The 25020-nt window shown below is 32.6% G+C and overlaps 1 protein-coding gene across 8 annotated transcripts in view; it reads right to left on the bottom strand.

Moving 5' to 3' along the window:
• The window catches only part of heph (polypyrimidine tract-binding protein 1 heph), a 728190-nt gene that overhangs the window by 401839 nt on the left and 301331 nt on the right, over positions 1–25020 (bottom strand). Inside the window, exon 4 of one of the 8 annotated variants that reach the window (XM_088229270.1) lies at positions 1039–1164. The exons of the other annotated variants lie outside the window; for them this stretch is intronic. Coding sequence (XP_088085396.1) covers positions 1039–1047 — 9 coding nt within the window. The 5' untranslated portion in view covers positions 1048–1164. The remainder of the gene's footprint in view (positions 1–1038; positions 1165–25020) is intronic. 8 annotated transcript variants of the gene reach the window in all.

The raw sequence follows: 25020 nt of genomic DNA, 5'->3' as shown, positions 1-25020 counted from the left end.
TAAGCCGAAAAAGACTTTTTAAAATATGTTTAAAATAAAATTAAATCGTTTGTGACGTCACGAGTCGGTGAGTTTTTTTGACATTTTAAAGGAAAATACCATACCTGTCAAAACTCATATTAAAATATATGGCTTCCGGGAAACCTGAAATCTATCACAACACAAAACAACGCTTTAAACGCGAAAGTTAGGAATTGATGCCAAAATAAACTACACTTAAAAATTTACTTACCTAAATAATAGCGTAATTCAAAACCGTCTCTAAATATTACAAAAACAGATTTTAACTATACTACTTGACACCGCAAACTTAGGATTTTCCATTGAGTTAAAGAAACATAATTTTTATTAGTAATCTCACAATTCTTTTTTTAAAGTTTTTCGCAAATATCTCAGTTACTCCTTCAATGGAGATTTTTCAGTTTACTTTTAATACCCTGATATTATCGAATTTTTTACTGCGTGTAAGTCAAAAAACATATATTTTATTCCCAGCAGAAATACATTTCCTTATTTGACAAACATTTATTTACGCCATCTGTCTTGTACACTCGTACAAACACATGTCAAAATTGATGACTTTCTGTCTTTAGTAAATTTATTTATTGAGTTTCACAAAATAAAAAGCTTAGATTAGGTAGCAATAAAACGTAAATGTCACAACAGACTAAATTCCAACTATAACAAGCAAGAGCGTAGGAATATAATGAATAACACAAGTCGGGAATGGGTAATGGGCGATAGACGGTGGACAATGGGCAATGGGTGGTGAGCAATATGCAATGGGAAGGGGGCAATGGGTAGTATGCATTGGGTGGTGGGCAATTGGCAATGGACGGTGGGCAACAGGCTGTGGGCAATGGACTATAAGCAATAGGTAATGGGCGGTGGGCAATAGGCAATGGGTTGCGGGCAATAGTTAATGGGCGATGGGCAATGGGTGGTGGACAATGGGCTATGGGTGGTGGGCAATGGGTGGAAGGAAGTTACGATTGAGTGAGGTGTTATTGGCGGCCATTGTAAGTACGGTGACATTACCTTGACCATATTGTTGCCGTTAAATAAAGGATGTCCAGAATAAAAGAGTGCGCAGTTAAGCGACGGAGGGGTGTGTGACAAAACCAGCCTGAATATCTCTTAGAACGATTTTCCGCATCCCAGATCCTGCAAAAATAATCATTGAATAATGTTTTTCGTCAAAAATTTATAATTCATTTGAAATACTAGAAGAGGTTCCAGAAACTATAATTTTCATTAAAAAAAAATGATATGAATGAATAAACAGCAAATGTAACATAAAAAATCTATGTTCATTTAACTAAAACGGAGACGTATATTTCTTTTCGTTGCGCGTCGGTGATCGAACGTAGGTGTTAAAGCGTTCAGATCAAATCACAAATTTAAATTCCGAACTTTGTGAGTAAACAGATAACTTGTATTATCCAATTTAATAAAGTCAAACGAATACTGCGTAATTTTCGATCAACGATAATAATCGATTTAGTGCACAACGCTGAATGAAAAGGGTAAGACCGATCATGCCTTAAACTGAAAGGGCACGGAATGGAAAGAGGGAGATTTCCGTTTTTAGAAGTGGGGAAGATAGTTCTATTTACACAATGTGGAGATGGCTGATTTTTCACGCGCTGCAAGTATTTGCTCAGGAAATTGGCGTTGGATTAAGGTGCGGTATCAAGAGGTGTACCGGACACGAACAGTATTGCAGGTTTAATTTCGAAACACTTCGCAAATAAGAAAATCAGGATTAGAAATATTTATACGTACGGAAGTATTCAAATAATACTTATATATATATATATATATAGGCGCCAAATAAAATAAATAACTGCGGTGACAACTAAGAAAAACTTGGTATTTCCAAAAATCAGAAAGAATTATTCTACGCGTAGTTTAAATAAAATACGTTTTTTTTCCCGTAAGACATTTAAAAAAAAATATGCTGCGTACTTAAGTTATTTTCCAGTGCTAAATGGATTTTAAGTTTGTTTTTGTATATCGAATTAAAATATTATTTGGTGATTAGTTGTTTCATCATTATTCCTAACATACTTTTTTATGGAGTACCATAAGGAGTTTTAATTAAAAAAATAAAAAAAAAACCGCTTGGGGTTTTATTTCGGGTTGTTTAATTGAAAATCCTAATTAAATCATTGTAAAATCATTTTTTTGATAAATTTATTAATAAACTTCCCCGGTTAAGTTTTATTATTTTTTGTTTCATTTGATCAACGAACGACCCCTTTTACCTATGTAGGCATCTTCAGAACTAATAAATCGATTAGAACATTTTTTACTAATGCTTATATATATTTCAAGTAGAAAATCAAGAAGATTGAACCTGGCGGTTAATATTTTAATTTTAGGGACATACATAAAATTACAGTTGGCTAAACAATTAATTTTCGTGTTTAGAATGTTGGTTTTCGGACTAAAATTGCGATTAAGCAAAATTCATTATTTAAAAGGTAAGGAAAGGATACATGGAAAATGCAACAATGTAGAAAATACAACTTGAAACAAATAAAGTTGCCGCAATACTTATCTAATTTTTCAGTCTTACTTAAACATTTATGCTTTTAAGTGGAAATTTTTGGTGGAAGTTTGCTTTAATTTATTTAAGAACGCCACCACATTTCTTAAGACTAATTTCTAATTTAAAAAATATTTAAGCTAGTCTAAAGTTTTGTAAACAAAGACTGGATTTAATTTAAGACATAAACTCAGTCCTCGTCCACAAAAATTTCAGGTCAAAAAAGAAGAAAAAAAATATGAAAAATTTTCAGGCTTTGCCTGGTAGGTAAGTGGGGGAAATAATTCATCAACACGAATCTCACCCGCATCAATAATGGTTTCAGCTCCTTAACTTCAAAAAAATCACAAGTTGGAAGAATGTAAGAAACACAAAAGTTAAAACATAGGCAGAATGGTGAATTTTACACAGTGTGTATAGTGGCCACATAAAACAATCATTTTTTTATATAAGTAAAATATATGTTCAAACATATGTACATTAAATATATTTGTAGATACTTTTAATATTCTTAATGTTTTACACAAAAAACTCATTTTGGGACAGTATAATAATCTTACAACTACCTATACATAATTTAGATATAAATAATACATTGACAAATAATAATCCTTGTAAACGTATAGACTTCCGTATTTCCGTCTCTAGTTTGTTATTCATTTCTGTTGTAATATGAAGTAAAGAAGAGTGAGACGACAAGTAGTCTACGTAGTAATTTATGTACTTTTATGTAAAAATAATAATCTAGATACGCTGAGAGAAGAAAAAAAAATATTAATATGAAAAAAGATTAAAAATATGAATGTTGAAAAATATATTAATTTGTGCAATGTGCAATCTAGTTGCAATGGCGCAGGAGGGAATGTTGATACATGCATTAAGTTGCATTTATCCATCCGTTACAATGACGCGCTAACAGTAATTGGAAATTCTTACAATTTACCCATTAAAAATATTTGTATCGAACACGTTATAATCTCGATAAACGCATCCATCAATATAGTTAATTTTACCGTCATCCCCAAAATAGGAACCGTAAAAGGATAGTTGGGGGTCGATTTTAATTAAAACATGGCAGCAGAAATGTCGGAGCTTACGCTGAAAAATAAAACGAACAGCCTCAATTGAATTTATAAAGCAGTGGGTAGAAGTTATAAGCCCAATTGTCAGTCGATTAAAGTATGCATATAAATTGCAAACAAAATGGCCATTCATTAAAGATGTTAGTTATTATTTTTCATGTTCAAAGCATTAACTTTATGGTCAAAAATTATAGTTAATGTTAGTAAATATAAGTATTTAACAACTTACCGACTTTTTATGAATACCGGTTTCGAGACGTACTCGTCTCTTCGTCAGGACACTCACCACACCAACATGCAAATACTTAAACACACTATTACTATAACCGACACCGTAGTATACATAGTATTCACGAAATAGTACACAAATTACATGCAGAGTTAAAGGGGATGCAAACACCACCATGTCCAAACATGCACTGAACATGCACCAAACGTACGGATGTGAATCGTGGCACCTCCCTAGAGCTCAAAACAGCAAAATTCTGAGTTTTGAGAATAAGTGTCTCAGAAAATTTTTGAGTGTGCGGTGGTTTGACTTTGTTAAAAATGAAGTTATAAGAGAACGGACGCAACAAACTCCGGTGACTACTACTTTCGTCAAGCGAAGGCGATACTTGCCTACTCTCCACGGCATCAGGTTCTTCATGTTCTGGACGTCCACTGCTGACTATTCGTCTTCAGTTTATGTCAGAACTTCGGGACGAGAAACTGACTTGGGAGGACGCAAAGAAGTGGCAACCGATAGAGATGCACGGAGGCTCTTTGTGGATAACATATCTCCTAGAAAGAATCTGTCTTAGGAAGCGGACATAGAACGATGATGATGATAATGATTTTAGTATTTGCATGTTGGTGTAGTGAGTATCCTGACAAAGAGACGGGTACGTCTCGAAACTGGTGAACATAAAAAGTCGGTAAGTGGTAAATATTTATATTTACTAACATTTATATTAGTTATTATTCATTTACTATAGTAATAACCGTTTAAAAATTATTCCAGAATTTTTTGCTTCGAAAATTCTTTTTTTTAAATAATATTTTAGGACTATCATGATATAACCTAATATTTTCTGAACGAGTAGGTAACTTATACGAAGCAGGCGCGTTCCATCCATTCAAAATGTACTTAGGTAAAATAATTCAATGAGATGAATCCACCCGCATAAATAAAAGTTTCAGTTCTTTAACTTCACAAACAAAAATTGAAAGAATATAGATGTTCAAATATGGACAGAATGGTTAATGTTACACAGTGAGTAAAGTAGGCATTTAAACCAGAAAATGACAGGTCATAAGCCCTGTAGATGAATAGTCTTCTATATTATATATTTTTTCATCTCTGCTGTGATATGTTAATATTAACAGTTTCCTAGGGAGTTCGTTTCAGTTGTTATTATAATCACCTTCTGAAAATAATGTCGATCACAAAAATTGCATTTATTAATTCGGAGAAAATACCCACAACACTAGAAAAATCTTACGGTAGGTACTTTCAAAATCATTAAAACTGGTCAAATACCAAATAATATTCTTGTGTGGCATATAAAATCATTTGTCGAAGTCAAAAACATTTTAACTGTTGTGTAGATTTGATTATTCACTCTTTTTTTAAAAGTGGTATTATCTCAGTTTCACTTTTTTATGGCTGGCTGCTTTCTGCATAACAATGTTCAATTATTAATGGTAGAGTTCAATTGGAAGTTTTCTGAACAGTACTAAATTGCAATTTCCTATAAGGGACATGGGTATGAGGTAGCATTCGGTATAAGTATATAATGTACCAGCAATTCGTAAATAGGCATTCCCGCCTACAACACCTAATTTAGAGTACAAGTCGGGATATCAAGATTCAGCGGCTGATTTAATCGTTGGCCTCCATTCAATCTGGCTGGTAGAATACTCCAATTAAGCGGGCAACGTTGAAACAACCTGGTGATACCAGGACCCCAGTACAGCACATGGGATCACTTTGACAAGAACACGCGAGTACTTATCCATATTGTGCAACGTTGCGACCACTTAACCTAAAAACATTGTATCAGAATGCTTTTGTATTCGATATGCTGATGGTGCCTCGTTTGTCTATGCATCACCGTAGGGATGGGCAACTCAAAAATGAAAATTTCAACAATAAAATTCCAATAAGTTAGCTAAAGTGAAAAGTTATCGATAGCTTTGATTTCTATCTATATCCAGGTGAATTAAAAAAATACAGATTTGTGTGCGAAATACACGAGTCTGAATAAAGAAATCGAGTAGATATAGATTTTAAATGTTTTTTTCGAATTGCGCGATTTCATTTCGTTTTTTTTTAACATTACAGAGTATCTAATTCATTCTCAATATATTACAAAATATACGTCCCAGATCGATTATACAGAAAAAAGGAAACAAGTAATGTAAAATGAACAAATGTAGGAATTCTACAAATTTTGTATTTGAAGCACTGACTTTGTGGTTATTCATTATAATAAAATAAATAAAAACATCTTCGTTTTTAACCACTTATTTTAGATTGTTTCTACCGTCTGGTTTCAAAGCTATACAAATTTCCTGATCAAGGCACATTAGTTAAGTATCTAGGAGCCCTATGCCACCAATGCAATTAATTAAAATAATAAAAATACCTTATAGTTTTATTCCACTTTTATTTATAATTATTTTATAATTTTTTACCAGCGACCGGGTTTCATCGTGACCAACATCGTCAGACTGGTCGGTCACGACGAAACCCGGTCACTGGTAAACAAATTATAAAATAATTATAAATAAAAGTGGAATAAAACTATAAAGTATTTTTATTATTATAATTAAAATACAGTCCCACCAAGAAATGTCAGCAGAAAAACTAAATATAATTAAAACTTATTAATTTTTTGGAAAAGATGCTTCTCATCTGAAACATTCAAGCTCTAAGTGTCTATGTTATGGCTTTATCCGACTATAAATGGGTTATATTATATAATTAATGCCATTCTGTTGCAGTTGCTATAGTAAAAAAAAACCTACCATCGTGCAATATTGTTCTGAAGTCCTTGATTCACGATTACAAAAAAGGGCTGAATTACACGACGCGTCGGCCAGAAATGGCGCACTAAACAGCGGTCTTCAAGCTATGAAGTGGTTTTTCATTTACTTCCTGAGGGTTTTACTCGCTTTGGTGGCGTATATTCTGTTTATTGATGTACTTTGTAACGTGAAACTGCGCCTCTTCACAAAAAAATGTGTCTGGGTAGAAAATCCTTTCAAAATCACACTGGCATAGTTTTTCTTTCAACTGTTGGATGATTTTTAGCTTGTAGAGATGAGATATGAAATCTCTCTTCAAAATGCTTAAATCAAAGTATTTTTATTGCCATTAGATGCTGCAACCTTACCGTCAGATTTGCGAGGTTTTCGAAAAATTTTGTTTCACCTCGGTTGATGTCCACTCACATAGTTTACGTTTTTGGGGACTTCAAATATAAGTTAAAGGACGAAAACGAGGTACATTTTCAACTGATTCTGTTCTTTTAAACTTATGCACCCACGTTTATATCAACTAGTTCGACGGCTATCACTAAATCATCGGATATCGAACTGAGAACAAAAACGTCGCCTTGCCACATTGAGTTCCCGAAATATGCCTCAACTGCGAGAGCCTGATTTAACGAATCACAATTGATTACAAATTCACAATACTTCCACGTCAAATGATACTACTATCCTTCCGCTGCCTTTATTACAACCAGAAACACCGCGATTTGAAGAAGTGTCAAATCTGCTGATATTTTGTGAATCGTTTGGACGTACCTTCTTATTACAGTAGCGATGTAATTTGGTTTTGTGCAATAGTTTCTGGAAATCTAAAGTAAAACGGTGTTTATTATTGTAAGACACTTAAATTGGCAAAACCCGAAGTAAATATTACTCGCTTATATTGGCCACCTTGACATTGCGGCCACTGTCTCTCGTATCTGCCATGTAACTCCACAGTAAGAGTCTCCAGATAAGACCAATGTATTAACTTACTATCAATTATCTGTAAACAAGTAATGAAGCTTGCAGTCCCGTCGCTAGTGTTTGGATTCAATGGTCAAATATCCGAGGTTTTCACCCCGCTGTAACACAACATTATCTAATATTGAATTATTTACAACTTGTCTAAAATGGCCTGAAAAATTGAAATTTTTCAATAAATCACAAGAACGCGAAAAATTTTTTTTCATCAAAAAAAAAGATGAAATACTTTAAAATTATAAAGACAAACCTGAACTGGTTTCTTCGTAGACAATAAATAAACAATTTAAAAACACCCCCACACCAAGGGTTAAACGATTGTAAAAGTTCATCCTCATAAAATAATCGGGAAACTTTGCTGTCATAATTACAAATTCTAAAATTTTACTATTACAGGCTTCTTCATTCAAAAAGAAAACCCTAGGAGCTGGAAAAAACATAAAATACTCTCAGCATAGTGAGAAAGTCCTATATTAATTTGCTCGTAAACTTGAGGTCCTCAGGATTAGGGCGTTCAACAGAATTGTAAATATTTTTGCTAAAAGAAGCATTCTAAACTAACCAAGTGTAATTATTGTGAGATAAATATTTAAAAAAATACATTAAACAATATTAAATGGACTACTGATGAAAATATCCATAAAATTAACAAATATTGAGAATTTTATTCATAATTTATTGATTAATTTTTCATACAAACAATAATGACAAACGTATCGAATTAAATCTAACACAAAATAGGAAATTCTGTTGAACAATATGTTTCAATAAAAACGTTTAAAACTAGAAATTAAACGAAACATAAACATTCATAAGAAATAATAATAAAATTTGTATTATACCCACATTAAAAATGTCGCTTATTATAACGATTTCCAATAACGGTTTTCCATTCTGCCGGTACACGTTAATTCTGTATCAAAATAAATCAACACCTACAAAAAATTGATCAAAAATATATGAAGCATGTTTGTGATTGCTGCATTTTTTTATTGCTCTTACTAGATGTCTCGACATTTAATTGTAGGTGCGATCAATTTGCACGCCGAGGAACATTAAATTGAATCGTTTCAAGAACTGGGGGTTCTCCGGAATTGTATTTAATATTTTGTAATTAAGGAAGGTGTCAAAGATGACACTTCTAGAACTTATGTCAAAGCACTACGTCAATTAAAAAAATATTAAAAATGCTTAATGCTATTCTACGCGGAATCAATTTAATTTCTGAAGCTTAATTTTTCTTTAAAAAAAAACCATTACAAATTAGAGCAAAATATTATTTCTGAAAATCACGTTCGTGATTGAAGCATAAAACTTGAAAACAAACATATAATATGATCAACAATGTTAAAATATATTTTTATTTATTATTACTTACTATGTTTGAACTTACCTGTATAATTTTTGTAAATGCCCCCTGGGCGTATTGTAAAATTAAATAAATAAAAAAATATGTTTAAATGCTAGTAGACAGGCTAAACTTCCTCCCTAGGGAGTTATTTAGATCTAAATTTGTTGTGAAGGACTGGAAATACGTTTTTGAGAAGGGAATATGGAAGTCATTTACAGGGTCTATGACATGTCATTGTAACATTCTACACAGTGTGTAAAGTGGCCACTTAAACCAGCCAATGACAGGCCATAAGCCCTGTTAGGGCCAAGACTTCCACATTCCCTTCTCAAAAGTGTTTTTCCTCTCTGTTGCAACAAATTTAGATCTTACGTGATGTTCGAAAACTGATTTTCTTTCGTACAACTTTTTCTCAAAACACATGCCGTGATGGTTACGACTAAATTATGGTTATAAGATAAAATGCATAAAGTCATCGGTATGTAGAATTTCGGGATTAAAATAATGGAATAATAATAACGATTCGCCATGATCCGGCTAACCAATATAACGTTCTCATGCCAGTGCCGGAGTACAGCCCTAGGTGATATTATTGTGCAGAGGTTTACACGAGAACTGCAATACAAAGCCTAAACAATGCGCATTCATGGGCCACATAGGAACAATGGAGATTGGAAGTGGAGCAGTTCGCTTGATTTGCATTATTACCGACATAGTGTAACTGAGGGATGGAAAATAGGAGCGAGAGGACTGTAAGACGGAGATTATTAACCGGTAGCTCAATCACAAATAACTATCGACGTGCTTCAAAACATGCCAAGCATTTGAGCTATCACAATGAACAATAATGAACATGGTAAAGTTATCGCAGTCATATGTCAACGCGAGTGTAATCTCTAAGTCAACGCTCGAGTCAGTTTGTTTTTTGTTTTCCTCGTAAATAAATACAGTTCATTGGAGAAAAATCGGCGTTTACTATAAAAAATAATAGAATATGTTGCATTTGCAAAAAAGTACGGAGTGACTTATCCAAAAAAGTGAAAATTAAATTACAATAACTATGTCGACTGCTTTTCTTGACATTTGGCTTACCAACCGCTGGCTAAATGCAATAAATAGCATGATAAATAATAAATAACTAAATAAAAATAATATTTTTGGAATATTTCTCATATTTATACCGGTAAATTCAAATATGTATTTGCGTAGCAGAATAAAATGTCACAAAACGTAAATATTTTGACATTTAATATTAGGTGTTTATGGATGTTGAATTGTGATCGCAAATACGATAAACAACCATGGTGAGAAATTGTTATAACATCGTTTATTAGCACGTCGATAGTTATTTGTGATTGAGTCATAGCATATTAAAAACATATTTAATCAATAAAAATCTTAATGAAATAAACAAACTGGGATCTAGAACTAATTTAGAATTTAGAACACTATGTAAAATAAACAAGTAGAGAAAATTTGTGTATCTGGGAAGTATGTTTACTAGGGAGGGAATGACTGACAAAGATATTGAAAAGAGGGTGAGTGCCGGGAACAGAGTGAACGGTGCACTTAAATCAACCTTGGCAAATAATGGTTTCTCACATGAGGGAAAATTAGCAGTTTACAATGGATTCCAGGTCCTGACCCTGATGTATGAGAGCGAAGTATGGACTTGTGAATGTGTGGCAAAACTATGTACGATAGATGCACAAATGTCGAAATCCGAACATCATGTAAGGCTGAGATAGGCATCATCGACAAAATCAAGAAAGAAGCTCTGCGCTGGTTTGGACAGCGAAAGAACGGCTCAAAATAGTTGACGGATGTAGAAATAGAAGAAGACTGATAAAGACATGGCATGACCAAATCCAACAAATACTTGAAGATGGACATGTCAAATGTCGGGACAATCGGCGCGCTTGCATGAGAAGATGTTTGTATGTAGAGGAAGCGAGATCTGAATGCAAAAAAAGAATAATGTGGCTTACGGGGAAATAGCGTGATGGTTGGTTTGTTTGTTTTAAAAGATAAACTATACAATGATGGTAAGGAGAATGATTTCACCAACAAAAAAAACTTTCAAGGCTTCGATCATCAATGGCCAGTAAAATGATTAAAAACTATTCAATAAATATAAAAACCCGTCCCACAACAGTAGTAACTCAATAAAAGGGTCGATTAGGGTCTTTTGAGAGAAAAATATGATTTTATTAGGTACCTACGTTAAAAAATAACCATGAAAGAATTTTAAAAGATGAGGATATTTTATTGCAAAAATGTTTTTAGCTTTGAAAATAAAAGTTATCGCAAAAAATATTTGTATACAAGACAAACACAGTTCGGTAGTGTCTAAGTACTGAGTGAAACTAATTGTTTCAGTATAATGATGTATTAATTCTGGTTGGTATTCTCTACATGCAAGGCCCGCTTCAAAGGGTAATCAAAATCCTTCAGACAGTGGAATGCATTATGCTATCCCGATAAGCGAATTAGTTAGAGCCGGTATTAGAATTTCCGAAACTCTCCGAACCAAAAACATGTAGGATTATGTTTATTTCGTTTACCAACAATGAAGATGTGTGGACATAGAAATACAATTCCAGAATATGTTATTATACTAAATAATGTGTTGGAGGAGTTTTAAAAACAAAGCTTAAAGCTTATTTACTTATCATGCAAACTTACTGCATACCGCATTAATATTATAATTTAGTTAAAATAAAATAAATAATCCTAAAGTTACACTATAAGCCGTCAACGATTTTTTTAGAACAGTCTTTTAACAATAAATGGCACACGTCGGTTTGAAGTCTTATAATCTATTAATCGTGTTTATTAATACTAAAATTTTAACCCTTCATATTTTCATAATGAAATATCACAGTTTATCTAGCAAAATAATTAAAAATGCTGATTCATTTTACATCATTTCGACTGACTGTTGAAAAGTTCGATTTTTTATGGAAGAAGCCCAGAAAAAATATGGCTCAAAAATGGACCGGTTGATCCTGAAATTGCATTTAACATTTCGATACAAAATTTTAAATCTCTGCGAAAAACCTTAGACGTATCGATTTTATTCTTCTTCTTCATTCCATTTCCGTATATACTAGTGCATAGGGCACTGCACTGGTACACCAATCGCAGCGTATCTTGATCATTTTCCTACGTATAGGTAAGATGATCAGTCTTACGCTTCAGGATTATGAAACACTCAATCGTAAAAACACCTTATTATATAAATATTTCATATCAACCATGTTGGGAATCGAACCCGAGACATCATGCATGGCAGGCAAATGCGTTGATCACTACACCGCTAGGCCGACAAATATGATTCTAGTTAAAAGAGTTCAGTTATATTTAATTGTTTAGTTTTTTTTAAAGAATTTTTGATTTGATTCTTAACTTTCCGTCACTACGACTTGCCGTTAAAAAAAATAACTTTATACAAAGGAAATACGAGAAAAAGTTTTTTTTCAACGGTACGGTTGATTTTTTAAAGGAATTTTACACATTCATTTTACATTTTTTGTCTACTTTACGATTTACCATAAAAAGTTTGATTTTTTATCGAATTAGGCTGAGAAACCTAGAAATTAAAAAAAAACCTTGATTTGTAAATTGGATTTAGAATGACGTGTTCGAATTTCGCATCTCCACGACCTATCGTTTAGATGTTCGAGTTTGTACGGAGCAGAGCAAAAAAAAAAATTGTTTCGAAAAAAGAGCGCTTGATCTAGAAATTTTATTGTATACGGCGACTCTACATTTCACGTCTTTTGAATTCATGTTCAAAAGTTTTAATCTGAGTCGAGTAAAGGCCAAAGTCAAATTGCATTTCAAGTGTAAATGATAAATTTCTATTTTCTGCGACCTACCGTTCAGGTTGAGTCAAGCAGGGCAAAATAATTTGACTCGAAAATAGCGCGGTTAATCTAGAAATGGCATTTCACGTGTTGATTTTAAATTGAAACCACACCCACAGTTCGAGGGCTTAGGGTCATAAGGGCGAAACTACAAAAAATGCTGTTTTGTGTTAAGTACTAATCTGATATCCAAACAAAATATCCTGTTAGTGACAAAAAGATGAAACTCATCCGATAAGTAGTTACCTAGATAAATTTGTGTGAAACTACAAATGAAGCGTTTTGTTTAAAGTCAGAAGAATAAAACACCATTTACATCATTTTGTTAATTTACTAATGTAAGCGCAAGTTAGGGTCATATAGACGAAAGCGTAGTTTCATATTTTTGTCTCTAAAACATTTTATGCTCTATTAACTGTATTTTTTATTTTCTTTATTTGTTACCCTTAAAAGACAGTATTATTTTTTGAAAACTGTTTTATCATTTATCTCAAAACTGTGTTTTTGTAGTTTCGCCCTTATGACCCTTAACCCCCGAGTTTACCTTTGGAAAATTCGATTCATTTGAGTAGAAGTCGAACAAAAAATCTATTCGATTAAAACACCGTGATTTATCTGTAAATGGCAATGAACATGTTAATTATAAATTTCATGTCTGTATAACTTACCGTTAAAAAGTTCTAGTCTGCATCGAGTAGGAATCGAGTCAAATTTAGCTCGAAAATATACAGTTGACCTAGAAATTGAATTTCAAGGAAATAATTTTGCATTTTACGTTTTTTTAACCTAACGTTAAAAAAACGAGTTTGTATCGAGCAGGGTCAATAATTTTGGCTTGAAATAGCGTGGTTGATCTATAAATAGCGTTTTAAACGATTATTATAAATTTAACGCTCCAAGGCTTAGCGCTCACAATTTATATTTTATTGAAAAAATAAATCATTCCGAGAAAGATAAAGAATAATTTGACTTAAAAACAGCGGGATTGATCTACAAATGACATTTTACATGCATGTTCCAAAATTCACGTCGCTTTTAGCGAGGAACGCTAAAAGAACCTAGAAAAAAATCGCTGTAAACCATCATGGTTGATTTAAAAATGACATATTACATGTGCATTTTAATGTAACCCTAAAAAAGTTTGAATATTTTGTGAGGACGGCCGGGAAAATCTTGGCTCGTAAAAACTGTCAATCTGTTAACAGCATTTCAAGTGTTGATTCTAAATTTCACGTCGCTACAACTGACCGCTAAAAATTAAGGTTTTGTAATAATAACGGGGACGCCCGAAAAAAACTTCGGTTTCCAAAATAGAGCGGTTAATCTAGAAATTGCATTTCACATGTTATTTCTTAACTCTACGATTCACCGTTAAAAAATCGAGTCTTAATTGAGAAGAAATCGAGTCAAATTCAACTCGGATATAAAAAAATCATCATCATCATCATTCTCCTTCCGCACCTAATGGTGCATGGGGCACTGGGTTGTTTCACCAATCACAGCATATTTTGTTATATGAAGGTAAGGTGATCAGTCTTAAAGTTTCAGGTACAAGTCCAGGGATTATGAAATATTCTAGTGTAAAAAACACCCTTTTAAATAAATATTTCACATCAACCATGCCGGCAATCGAACCCGAGACCTCTTGCATGGTAGGCAAACGCGCTTACCATTACACCACGAGAACGAAATGATGTCTGAATTTCACGTCGCTACGACTCGCCGTTTCGGAGAAGATGCTGTGAAGGACAAACAGGCAGACAGACAAACACACACATATATTTTCAGTTTTATAATATAGATTGTATACCAGTATTATATTGCCCTTATTTGTCTTTGCTACGTAGTTTAATGTTTTTTTGTTAAGTCTTTTGTATAAGTGTTTTTTTATACAACTGATTGGGCTGAAGCCGTGTATGTTATAAATGAATAAAGAATTATCATTTATGATACTCTACTCGTGTTATGGTACATAAAAAAAATGTGTTTTTTTTACTAGTATTTTCAAGTAACGCTTGATGTTAAATTATTATCAATGGTTATTTTAACACTATCCGAGAATAGTTTATGCAACTTTTAGAAGTATATTCAATGCACATTTGAATTATATTATTTAATATCAACGAATCGTGTAAATATCCCTCATTCTTATTTAAGCTTACGTTTATTCTTACAGCAGAACATAAGCCACTCTTATTTTGTTGTGAAACTTTTGTATCTTCCTACAATACATCCCTCGAATGAATGTTGCGCTTTGTAAACTCATCTGGTTGGAATTATTTTAATTCGTTAACTGGTTGTACGCATACGCTATTGTAAGAATCCGTACTTAGCACATATACCATCATTTCGTTTATTTAAAGTAGTTTATATATCGATTTTCAAGTAAATTGGCTAATCGAAATAGCTCCTTCACCTGATTTAAAAAAAGAACTTTCAATTTTACTACAACAATGAATCGTACATAGTCAAAAGGTATTTCATTCATTCGATAGTAGGTCACTGATGATAGGTATGAAATAATACTTTTAACAGGGAGTGCAGAATATGCCTTAATTAAAAGCGTTATACGAGTATCAGACTAGCAGTCAAAGTAAATCCAATAAATTTTGCGCCCGCCAAAGTTACTCAGTTGAATTTCTACACGGGTTGTTACGTGAAAGAAATTCCTTTCAGAGTTAATGAAAATGCAAAAGGGTACCATCTATTGCTAGAACTATATTGGATACCTGCGTACAAGGGATTAAACCGAAATGAAAAATTCGATAGTAAAAAACGAGGAATTTTTAGTTAGACTTAGTGATTTACTTTACGGGACACTATTTTTAGTTCTTTGAAACCAAAAAATGTTCTCAAAGATAACAGAAAAACCTGTACCAGACTTGATTAAATTCATAAAAAAGGTAAAAAATTTTAATTTTGAAAGAAAAATTCTAATTATGTACCTAAATGGCTCAGATACGAAACGAATAATTATATTTTAGGTGAGATCATATCGATAAATTTGAAAGATAAAAACACAATGACTACTTTTCATCAAAACATTAACAATTAATTTCGACGTAAGATCGTACTAAACAAAACATTTAACAAACAACAACAATAAACCATCAGGTCATTTCCCCGTAGGAGTAGGCAGAGAGAATGGAACGCCACATCAATCTATCTTTGCATACAGATTTCGCTTCCACTACATTCATTAATCTTCTCATGCACGCGCGCCGATTATTCCGGCATTTGACATGTCTATCTTCAAGTATTCGTTGGATTTGGTCATGCCATGCCTTTCTAGCTCATTCTTAATTTTTGCATCCATCAACATTCGCATTGTAAGTATTTTAGCCGATCTATATATCCAAACCCGTGCAGAACTCCTTTCTTGATTTTGTCGATAATGCCTATCTCAGCCTTACATGATGTATGGATCTCGACATTTGTGCATCTATCGTACATAGTTTTACCACACATTCGCCTGAGAGATCCCATTTCACACATTAAACAGGCAGATAACAAATAATATAGCATCTCATAATCGTCATAATTCCCCTTTCCGCACCTAATAATGTATAGGGCACTGCTTGCCAATCAAAGCTTATCTTGATCAATTTTTGTTCGATGTAGGTGAGATGATTAATCTTACGCTTCATGTGCCAGTCCAGGGATTATGAAATATTAAAGAAGAAAAATACCTTTTTATATGGGTTAATATTTCCTGCCAACTATGCCGGGAATCAAATACCAAGGGGTCGAGGTAGTACAGTACGAGCACTTTAATAGCTCCAGATTTTCTACAGTACTTTATTAATCTAACAATAAAAAATCTTTATTATAGTTATGTAAGAACCCATCTTGAATTTGCGTCTATCGTTTGGAATCCACAATACATTACTTATATTGACAGGCTGGAGAAAATACAAAACAAATTTTTAAAACATTTGAATTTCCGATGCTCTCGTATATTTCCAAATCATGACTTATCTGGACGTTTTCACAAACTGATTAACCTCGAAAAAAGGAGAACATTAATAGACCTCACATTCCTCTATAAAATTATTAACAGTCTAGCTGATTCGTCCCAGCTCCTAAATAAAATTCAAATTAACTGTCCATCACGTGCCCTACGAAATCACCCAACCTTTAGAATACCTAGTGTCAATACGAACTATTGCCAGAATTCGTTTTTACACAGATCGTGTTCCACTTTTAACAGCTTTTTTAACCATATAGATATATATCATACAGGATTACAATTATTTAAAAATAGTGTATTGAAAACTTTTGAATAAAACTCCGGTTGGTCCCTTTTTCTCTTATATCACTCAAATTACATACATAAATATTATTATTATAAATTAAATTTCTCTTTTGAAATTTTGTATTACTACTAAAATCGCTTTAATGAAATTTTATCGACTTCTCTTGGTTTAAAATCTTCTCCTTATATTGCTTTTTCAAATTTTAAATGATTACTTGCCATACTTGTTATTCCTTCTTTATTTTTTCTTTTTTCTCTGCTGCCATTGGCATGTTTTTATACTTGTTATACTTTTAAACTACTTTTAATTACTTATATTATAAATAAAATCAACATATTGCTGCTCTTACTATAATGTGTCATTAATTTTGAAGATGTTTTTTAAATTGACCTAAATTTAAATTTACTGTCTTATATTTCACTTAAAGATTCTTCGCATCGTTTCTTTGAATCCCTTAAAATAAATATGTGTTTATGTTTTTCCTTTTTTAAAAAAAAAATGTTATTACTATTTTATTTTATTTTCACATCTGAGTATGTTTTTCATTCTTTATTTCCATTCTTAATTCTTAATTACTCTTACAAATTTTCTTCATTTTTAATATTATTTCCATTTGTAAATACTCACTACAAACTACAAACCTTAAAATATATTTTTTTCACTTAAATTTAAATTTTCAAACAACTTTCATTTATGTTTTCTTTTTCCTTCTCTTTTTTATACTTTCATAATTAACATTAGATTTAATTGCTTTTTAATATGGAAACTTCACTGGTCCATTAGAATTAAGTCCAATTGTGTAAAATATTAAACTTTGTAACTGTACTGTATGTTTCCTGAATAAAAGAAAATAAAAAAAATAAAAAATTAAGAAAACAGATGATTAAATATAACGCAATTTGAATTTAGTGATGTACGATTTTAAAACAGACCATTAAATAGAGCACCAAAAGTCGAACTCATTTATTCAGTTATTAATAACGTTTGATTTTACCATTGTCAAATAATATGCAACATATAGGAATCATTATCGGATACACGAAACATCGAATAGAAACACGCCTTACACCTCTCACCATAACCATTTATGAACATTTACTTCCTATATTTTACTTATAATCTTTGATCGTCAAAACATTTTAATGCTTTTAATAAAATTATAAAATTAGGTATGTAAATAGAAGCATGGATTGTTTTTATTTCCTAATTATTATTGAAAACATCACGGCGCAAACACAAAATACGTACATTAAAAAAGTTTTGTTGTTTTCTATACATAACGTTCAAAGAAGGTAAATAAATAAAAATATTATTCTGAAATACTATAAAGTTTAAATAATGTCATCAAACTCTAGTCCCCAGCTTACTATCGAAATGCAAAATATTTTTCTTTATTAAAGGGTTAACTTGGGGCACAGAATTAACATCAACTTACACAGAAATAAAGTCGAAAAAATGGCGAAATAAATTTGTGTAAAATCAGGTATGTATAAAGTTTGAAGTTGAACAATTTTTGCAGATAGAGCTTACCCGACCCGACCGCATAATGCAAAACCTTCCCTTTAAGGTAGCTTTGATACGGCTGATCAAAATCGAGATATCCGAGTAGGAAAGAATTTGAAACAGCTTGATCGAAAATGTATGGAAATATAAAAAAGTAAAATGTTTGCATTTTTATGCCAATTTCTAAAAATCGTGCAGATATGGCGATTGATTGATAAAGACCGCAGTGAATCGGTCCATTGGTGCATCCGGCATCCGGCATCCGGCATCGTCTTTTTCAGGTCGCGCGGGCCGGATTTGAAATATCGCGCTTTTAAGTCTGATCCGACTTTTTCGATTTCCTTACCAGATTTTAAACAAAAAACATTACATATTGAAAAAGTAAAATTTTGTTCAAAATACTTAAATGGATCGGCTCTCGGTGCGTTCCAATCGTGCGGAAATGTTAAATAAATAACTAATTTTCCGTAAAATTATGAAATAAATTAAGCCAGTAAAGAAGAATTGTTGTAAATTATTGGAGTCAGAAGCGCACCGGACTTGAAACATTTATTAAGATATTGAATATAAAAATCGTAAAAATTGTTAAAGTTCAAAATATTTGTTAAATTAAATTATGTATTTATTCATTCAAAATTACACTAATTTAAATATACGTGAACTTATTAAGACTTTTTAGGCTTTGTCTGTGTCAAGCTTTAATAAATAACATCAAAAAATACATAGTAAAATTAATAAGATTCAAATGTAATGACATGTGATGCAATATAATCCAGAAAAAAAGGTAAAAGTTATGAATGACAAAATTCCAAAGAATCCAATTTAAAAATATAATCAGCCATAAATATTAAAATATCACTTATGAATTATAGAAATTTAGATTCATACATAATTAAATAATCAAAATAACAGTAATCATTGAAGTCAATGGAAAAAGAAAATGTAATAAATTTTAAATTATGATTAAAAATACACGCAAAAAGGTGTCCGATATAAAATGCTTATAACCTTTTAAACGTAATTTTACCCTTTTTAGACAGTAATTCTTAAGAATGATTACGACCGATTTTGGAACACAACTGTTTACTTGTTACGGTAAACATTGATCGTTTTGAAAATATTTGTTTCCCATAATTATAACATTATTAGAACAAAGCAAAATATACATCACACTTGAGTAATAATAATGGCATAAGTTTAAAATTAACGTTTTTGTGTTGAGTATTCAGAAATATTAATAAATAAATTGCACGCGGCATGATTCCCTAAAGTATTTATTATTCTTAGTAGCTTGCTCTTGGAAAAGCGGTCGTGGTCCCGTTGGCAGGAGGGAAGCGCGTCGTTAGAATCCGTCTCCATCCGCTTCTGTCTTCAGCGCTACTGGAGGCCTACCAAGAGGGCGCCAGCCGCTTGTGTCATTTGTCTGTCCACCTGGTAGGACTTCTTTCGTGAAACCAAATGACCTCTACTCGTGCTGGAACCACTTACTTCTCCGTATTGTCTCTTCGCCTCGTAACGTGTGCGAAGTCCCTTAGAATACAGATTTGCGCAGTGAAAGAAAGACGCAGTTCAAAACATAGTTCTCGAATAAAAGAGACATTAATTCTATGGGCAACCTATGGTATCCGAAGTATTCTACGCCAGAACCACATTTTGAACGCGTCTATCTTATAAAAAAATATTTATGTGGCTTTAAAAGCAAAAAGATCAATGTGTTACTGTACCATTTTCTTTAAATTCAAGAAATAAAAGTGGCTCTTTGATCTTTACGTCATTTTTATTTATGAAAACATTTAAAACTAAATGGAACGAGTGAGTTTTAAGTAGTGCCTTTATTTGTGTATCTGGTAAGTTTGTTTCCTTGAGATGGAAAGACTGGGAAATATATTGAAAGAAGGGTGTGCCGGGAACAGGGTGAACGGGGCACTGAAATCTACTTTGGCAAACAAAGGCAATGGAGTTCTAGTGCCGACTCTAATGTATGGGAGCGAGGTAGGGAATTTAAAAAATAATGATGAAAGTAGGTTAAATGGTGTCAAGATGCGATCCCTCACGTAAATGCGTGATAAAACGATGTATGATAGGTGCACAAATGTCGAGATCCGTGAATTATGTAAGGCATTTAAATGGCAATGAATTATCGACAGAATCAAGAAAGGGGTGCTGCGTTGGTTTGGACTTGTATTTTTTTTACATTTTTCTTTTTGCACCACAACAGGCCAGGAGGCCTAATTACAGTGGTGAATTACATCATAGAGCACCCAGGCTTGAGAAAAATCACATTTTAATTTTTGTGTTCTCACCGGGAATCGAACCCGGAACCTCCCGTGCGTGAGTCAAGCGTCTTGACCACTTCACCACGGAGGCCGCCAGTATAGCGAATGGACAGCGAAAAAACGGCTAAAACGATCCACAATGCGAATGTTGAGGGATGCAGAAAACGAGGAAGACCGAGAAAGACATGGCACGATCAAGTCCATCAAATACTTGAATATGGACATGTCAAGAGTAGGAACAATCAGCGTGCATGAGAAGATGTATGAATGTAGATGTAGATGAGAAAACGAGGTCTGTATGACAATACGTTTTTTTGGTTTCGAGACGTTTCCGGCACTACACTCTACGAAAATGCAACATTAATTCACAAAAATAAAGACACAATCTATAAGATAGAGTGATATGGCGTTTTATCTTCTCTATCTTTTCCTACGTCTGTTTGTGTCTTTATTTTTGTGAATTAATGTTGCATTTTCGTAGAGTGTAGTGCCGGAAACGTCTCGAAACCAAAAAAACGTATTGTCTTTGTGTAAGTTATTTGGGTGTTTGTATATTTCAATTGCCTCATTTATTATTTGTGCATTGTAATTTCTGGGTTTATGCAAAATATTTGGTTCGAAGGCAAAAAGATGTCCGCTATCGCAGATTTATCAGGGTGCCCAAGTTTACGCGCTCTTTTATACAAATTATTTTCTTTGCGTGCGCCTTGTTTGTCCAATGCAGACCTTTCCACATCCTTAGCAGCTCAGTTTATAAACTGCTTCAGTTTCCAGGGAGTTCTTGTCGTTCGGGTTTAAAAGTTGCCCTTTATTTTTCCCACAGTACAAAATATTGGTATATTATTTTCTTTTTTGAGCACTTTAGCTATCCTGTCAGTAACATTTTGTACAGTGGCTGAGAGAGAATATTATTATTAGACTATTCATCGGTCCTCGTTTTTGTGCTGGATAATGATGTGAATCAGCGTGTAGGATACGGTTCATAAAAAATATATGAAAATGCTTTCATGCTTTTTCCTTTAAATTAGATAGTGATATGAAAACTTTAGAAGAAAAGAATTAAAATACTAGTAAAAAGTTTATATTTGTCAATGAGAAAATAAAAGTTTTCCTTACCGACACCCCACTAAGTGACCACAGACAAATAGACATACAATTGAAAATACCACAACTAGACTAGACGAGACATAAAATGACTAGACAATATTGAATTTCTAATGTAACCCTAACGGGTTTTTTAAAATTGTAAATAAATAAAAAAAACAATTTAAAAAAATATGGCCCTAATTTGTCCGTGCCGCAAATGTACAAAAAACGCGCATCGAATAAGTGGTGGTTTTTTTTTCTCATAGATTTAGATAACTATAAAATTTGATATAAACCTTTTTTCAAATTTGGATAAAATTCTTTTTGAATGTTTGCCCCTCAAATGGATAACGTTGTTAGTAGTTAGTCACAATGCACTATATTAACGGCGTAATTGACGGATTCTGGTGCGGTCGATTCGAACGAAACGACGCGACGTGCGACACAGGGTTAATTTGGCGACCATTGTCCAGTTATTGGTGAAATGTGGAACTGAAAATAATAAAGAAATTCAATTCCAGCCAATCAATAACCGCGAACATTTGAGCTCGTTATATGAATAAACGGAATAGGGTAGGTGTCCCCTTCAGCATAGGTAACGGTACCTATCCACGTGCTACTAAAGTTGTTTTATCGGAATTAAGAACTGGTATCCACAAATTAAAAAGTAAAGCAATAAGTATTTGGTGTTAAGGGGTAAATATCCCATATTGCAAAAATAAACTGATTGCTTTTTAAAAAATCAGGAACTTACGTTATTAATTTACGAATTCATTTCACAATTTGTTTATAAAAAATAAACAGGTGAATAAATTATCAGTATTGGTATTTAGGATCTTTTCTACGCCCTAGAGAGTGATGAATTCAAAGGTTTTAATTTTTTTGATGCAACGATACTTTGCTTTATATCTGTGCTTTAGAGGTAGTCAGGTGCAAATCCAGAATTTGATGAAAAGACATTTTAATTTTCGTATATAGTTTATGGCCATGTTCAATTCTTTTGAAGAAATGCACGTCTTATAATGAAAGAACCAATGTATTGAGATACTAAAAATACAAATCAATGTTATAAATTATTAGAAATAACTTAGAAAAGGTAGATTTTTTAGGCTTATGTTGAACGTTTGACGTTTGGATTTGCATCCGTCTGCCTCTGAGGAACAAATAATATAATCACCACATTGATGATTAAGCGTCAAATGGTGTATAAAACTGCTTCAAAAAAGTAAATAATACTAATACGGTTTGGTCAATTGAACCTAATTAAGTGTTTTAGGTAATGCTTGAGGTCGCAAGAATGTTCGAAATGAAAATCATCATGTTTAATTTCCCGTGTAAAATTTTTTGTCATTTAATTTTTTATCAGTGTAGCCATGAAGCAAAAATTAGCCGCATGAAAAAATAAATATCCCCAAATCAACCACTCTCCAGGGGATAGAGAAGATTCATCATTGCACTCCAGGTGAAAGGAATTCATATTTACATGCAAGCGTCTCGTTGTATAGTGGTCGACGTGTTCACATACCATTCTTGAGGTCCTGAGTTCGATTCCTACCGTTCGAAATCTGATTCCCGGGAAATGTAAATTTCTTTTTTTTTTTAAATTGCAGTATTTCATCGTTCCTGGACTGGCATGTGCGGAAAGCAAATGATGATAACCGTATTGAAATAACACCATCGTTTCAATAAGAAGATGGTTATTTTTATCTTTATAAATATATAATTCCTCTGTACGTGTGATATCACTGAACTCCTCCTAAACGCTTAACCAATTTACGTGCAGTTTTTGGAGTAATATAGATCTTTACGCTGTGCGTGTTCGTAGATATTAAAACCTTCAATCAAATATGTAAAAAAAAGGTAAAGATCATAAATATTTTATTCATCGACCTACCAGGGTTGCATTCGAAGAGAAAGCATTTACAAAAAATGAAAAGATGTTTTTTTTTGGGGATAAAAAAGTTTGTCTTTGAATGTTTACAAACAGCATTTGTTTTTTGTGGATTTCAATCAGATTATTTACTTTAACACTTTAAAATTTCCATACATTTATTTATTTTTATTGGATTTTTGGTATTACTAAAATAATATTGAGTTAAATAAATTAAAAAAAATCGTATTCCTACATAAGTACACCCCCCTGTTGGTAAGAAGACCGGAGTTTGACGTTTGCAAAAAGAATGCCATATTTGATAAAATATTTTTTTTATGTTTTGAAACTCAACTATAAACATGTACCTACTAATATTTGAATATTTAAAAAAAATTGTTTCGGACTTTAATCACAAACAAGTGCCTAGGGACCAATTTATCAATAAAAAGTCTTTTTCCAAGGCAAGCCAACGTTAGGGTAGGACAAGGTCTGTCGAGTCAGCTAGTTTGTTATAAAATACCGATTTGCTGAAAAATACTCAGCAATTAATTAAGCTGTAAGCAAATAAAATTTGCCGTAAGTTAAGTTAGGAGTGGGAAGAAGTTTAGGACCATTAATACGTCGAACAAAGTGAGAAGTCAAACATACTCCCAAGTTTCTTACGAATTAAAGGATAGTTAGGAATAAATGTAGTCTTTGTAACCCTCTCTCGATAATCGGTTAAACTAAGGGTGAAATGCATCACTCTTGCGTTGGTAGGGTGCGTGCGCGGGTATTTCTTTCCAATGAAAACGAGCTGATGCGCTGATATATATTTTTTTCTTTTATTCACAAAACATACAGTACGGTTACCTAGTTTTATATTTTGGACAGTTAGACTTAAGTCTAATGGACCAGTGATGTTTCCATATTATATATAATTATATCTATATATAATATAAGTATAAATAAATTGCAGAATCATCTGCAGGCGATTACTAGTACTTAATTAACCTCGGAAGAGTCTTAAATACATAAAATAAAGTAATATGCTAATTAAAAATACTTAACTTCAATATCAATACATAGATGGTGCTCCAACACGCTAGTGAATGCTTTCTCATTTAATAAGATATATACAAGAATCAAAATGGTATCAGTGTCGATATTCGCTAATAAGCGGAATGGGGAA

This window comes from Micrasema longulum, unplaced genomic scaffold (assembly GCF_059751315.1).
Source record: "Micrasema longulum isolate JH-2025_06_02 unplaced genomic scaffold, ASM5975131v1 h1tg000657l, whole genome shotgun sequence".
NCBI classification, from domain to species: Eukaryota; Metazoa; Arthropoda; class Insecta; order Trichoptera; family Brachycentridae; genus Micrasema; species Micrasema longulum.
This window is presented reverse-complemented; position numbering and strand designations above follow the sequence as displayed.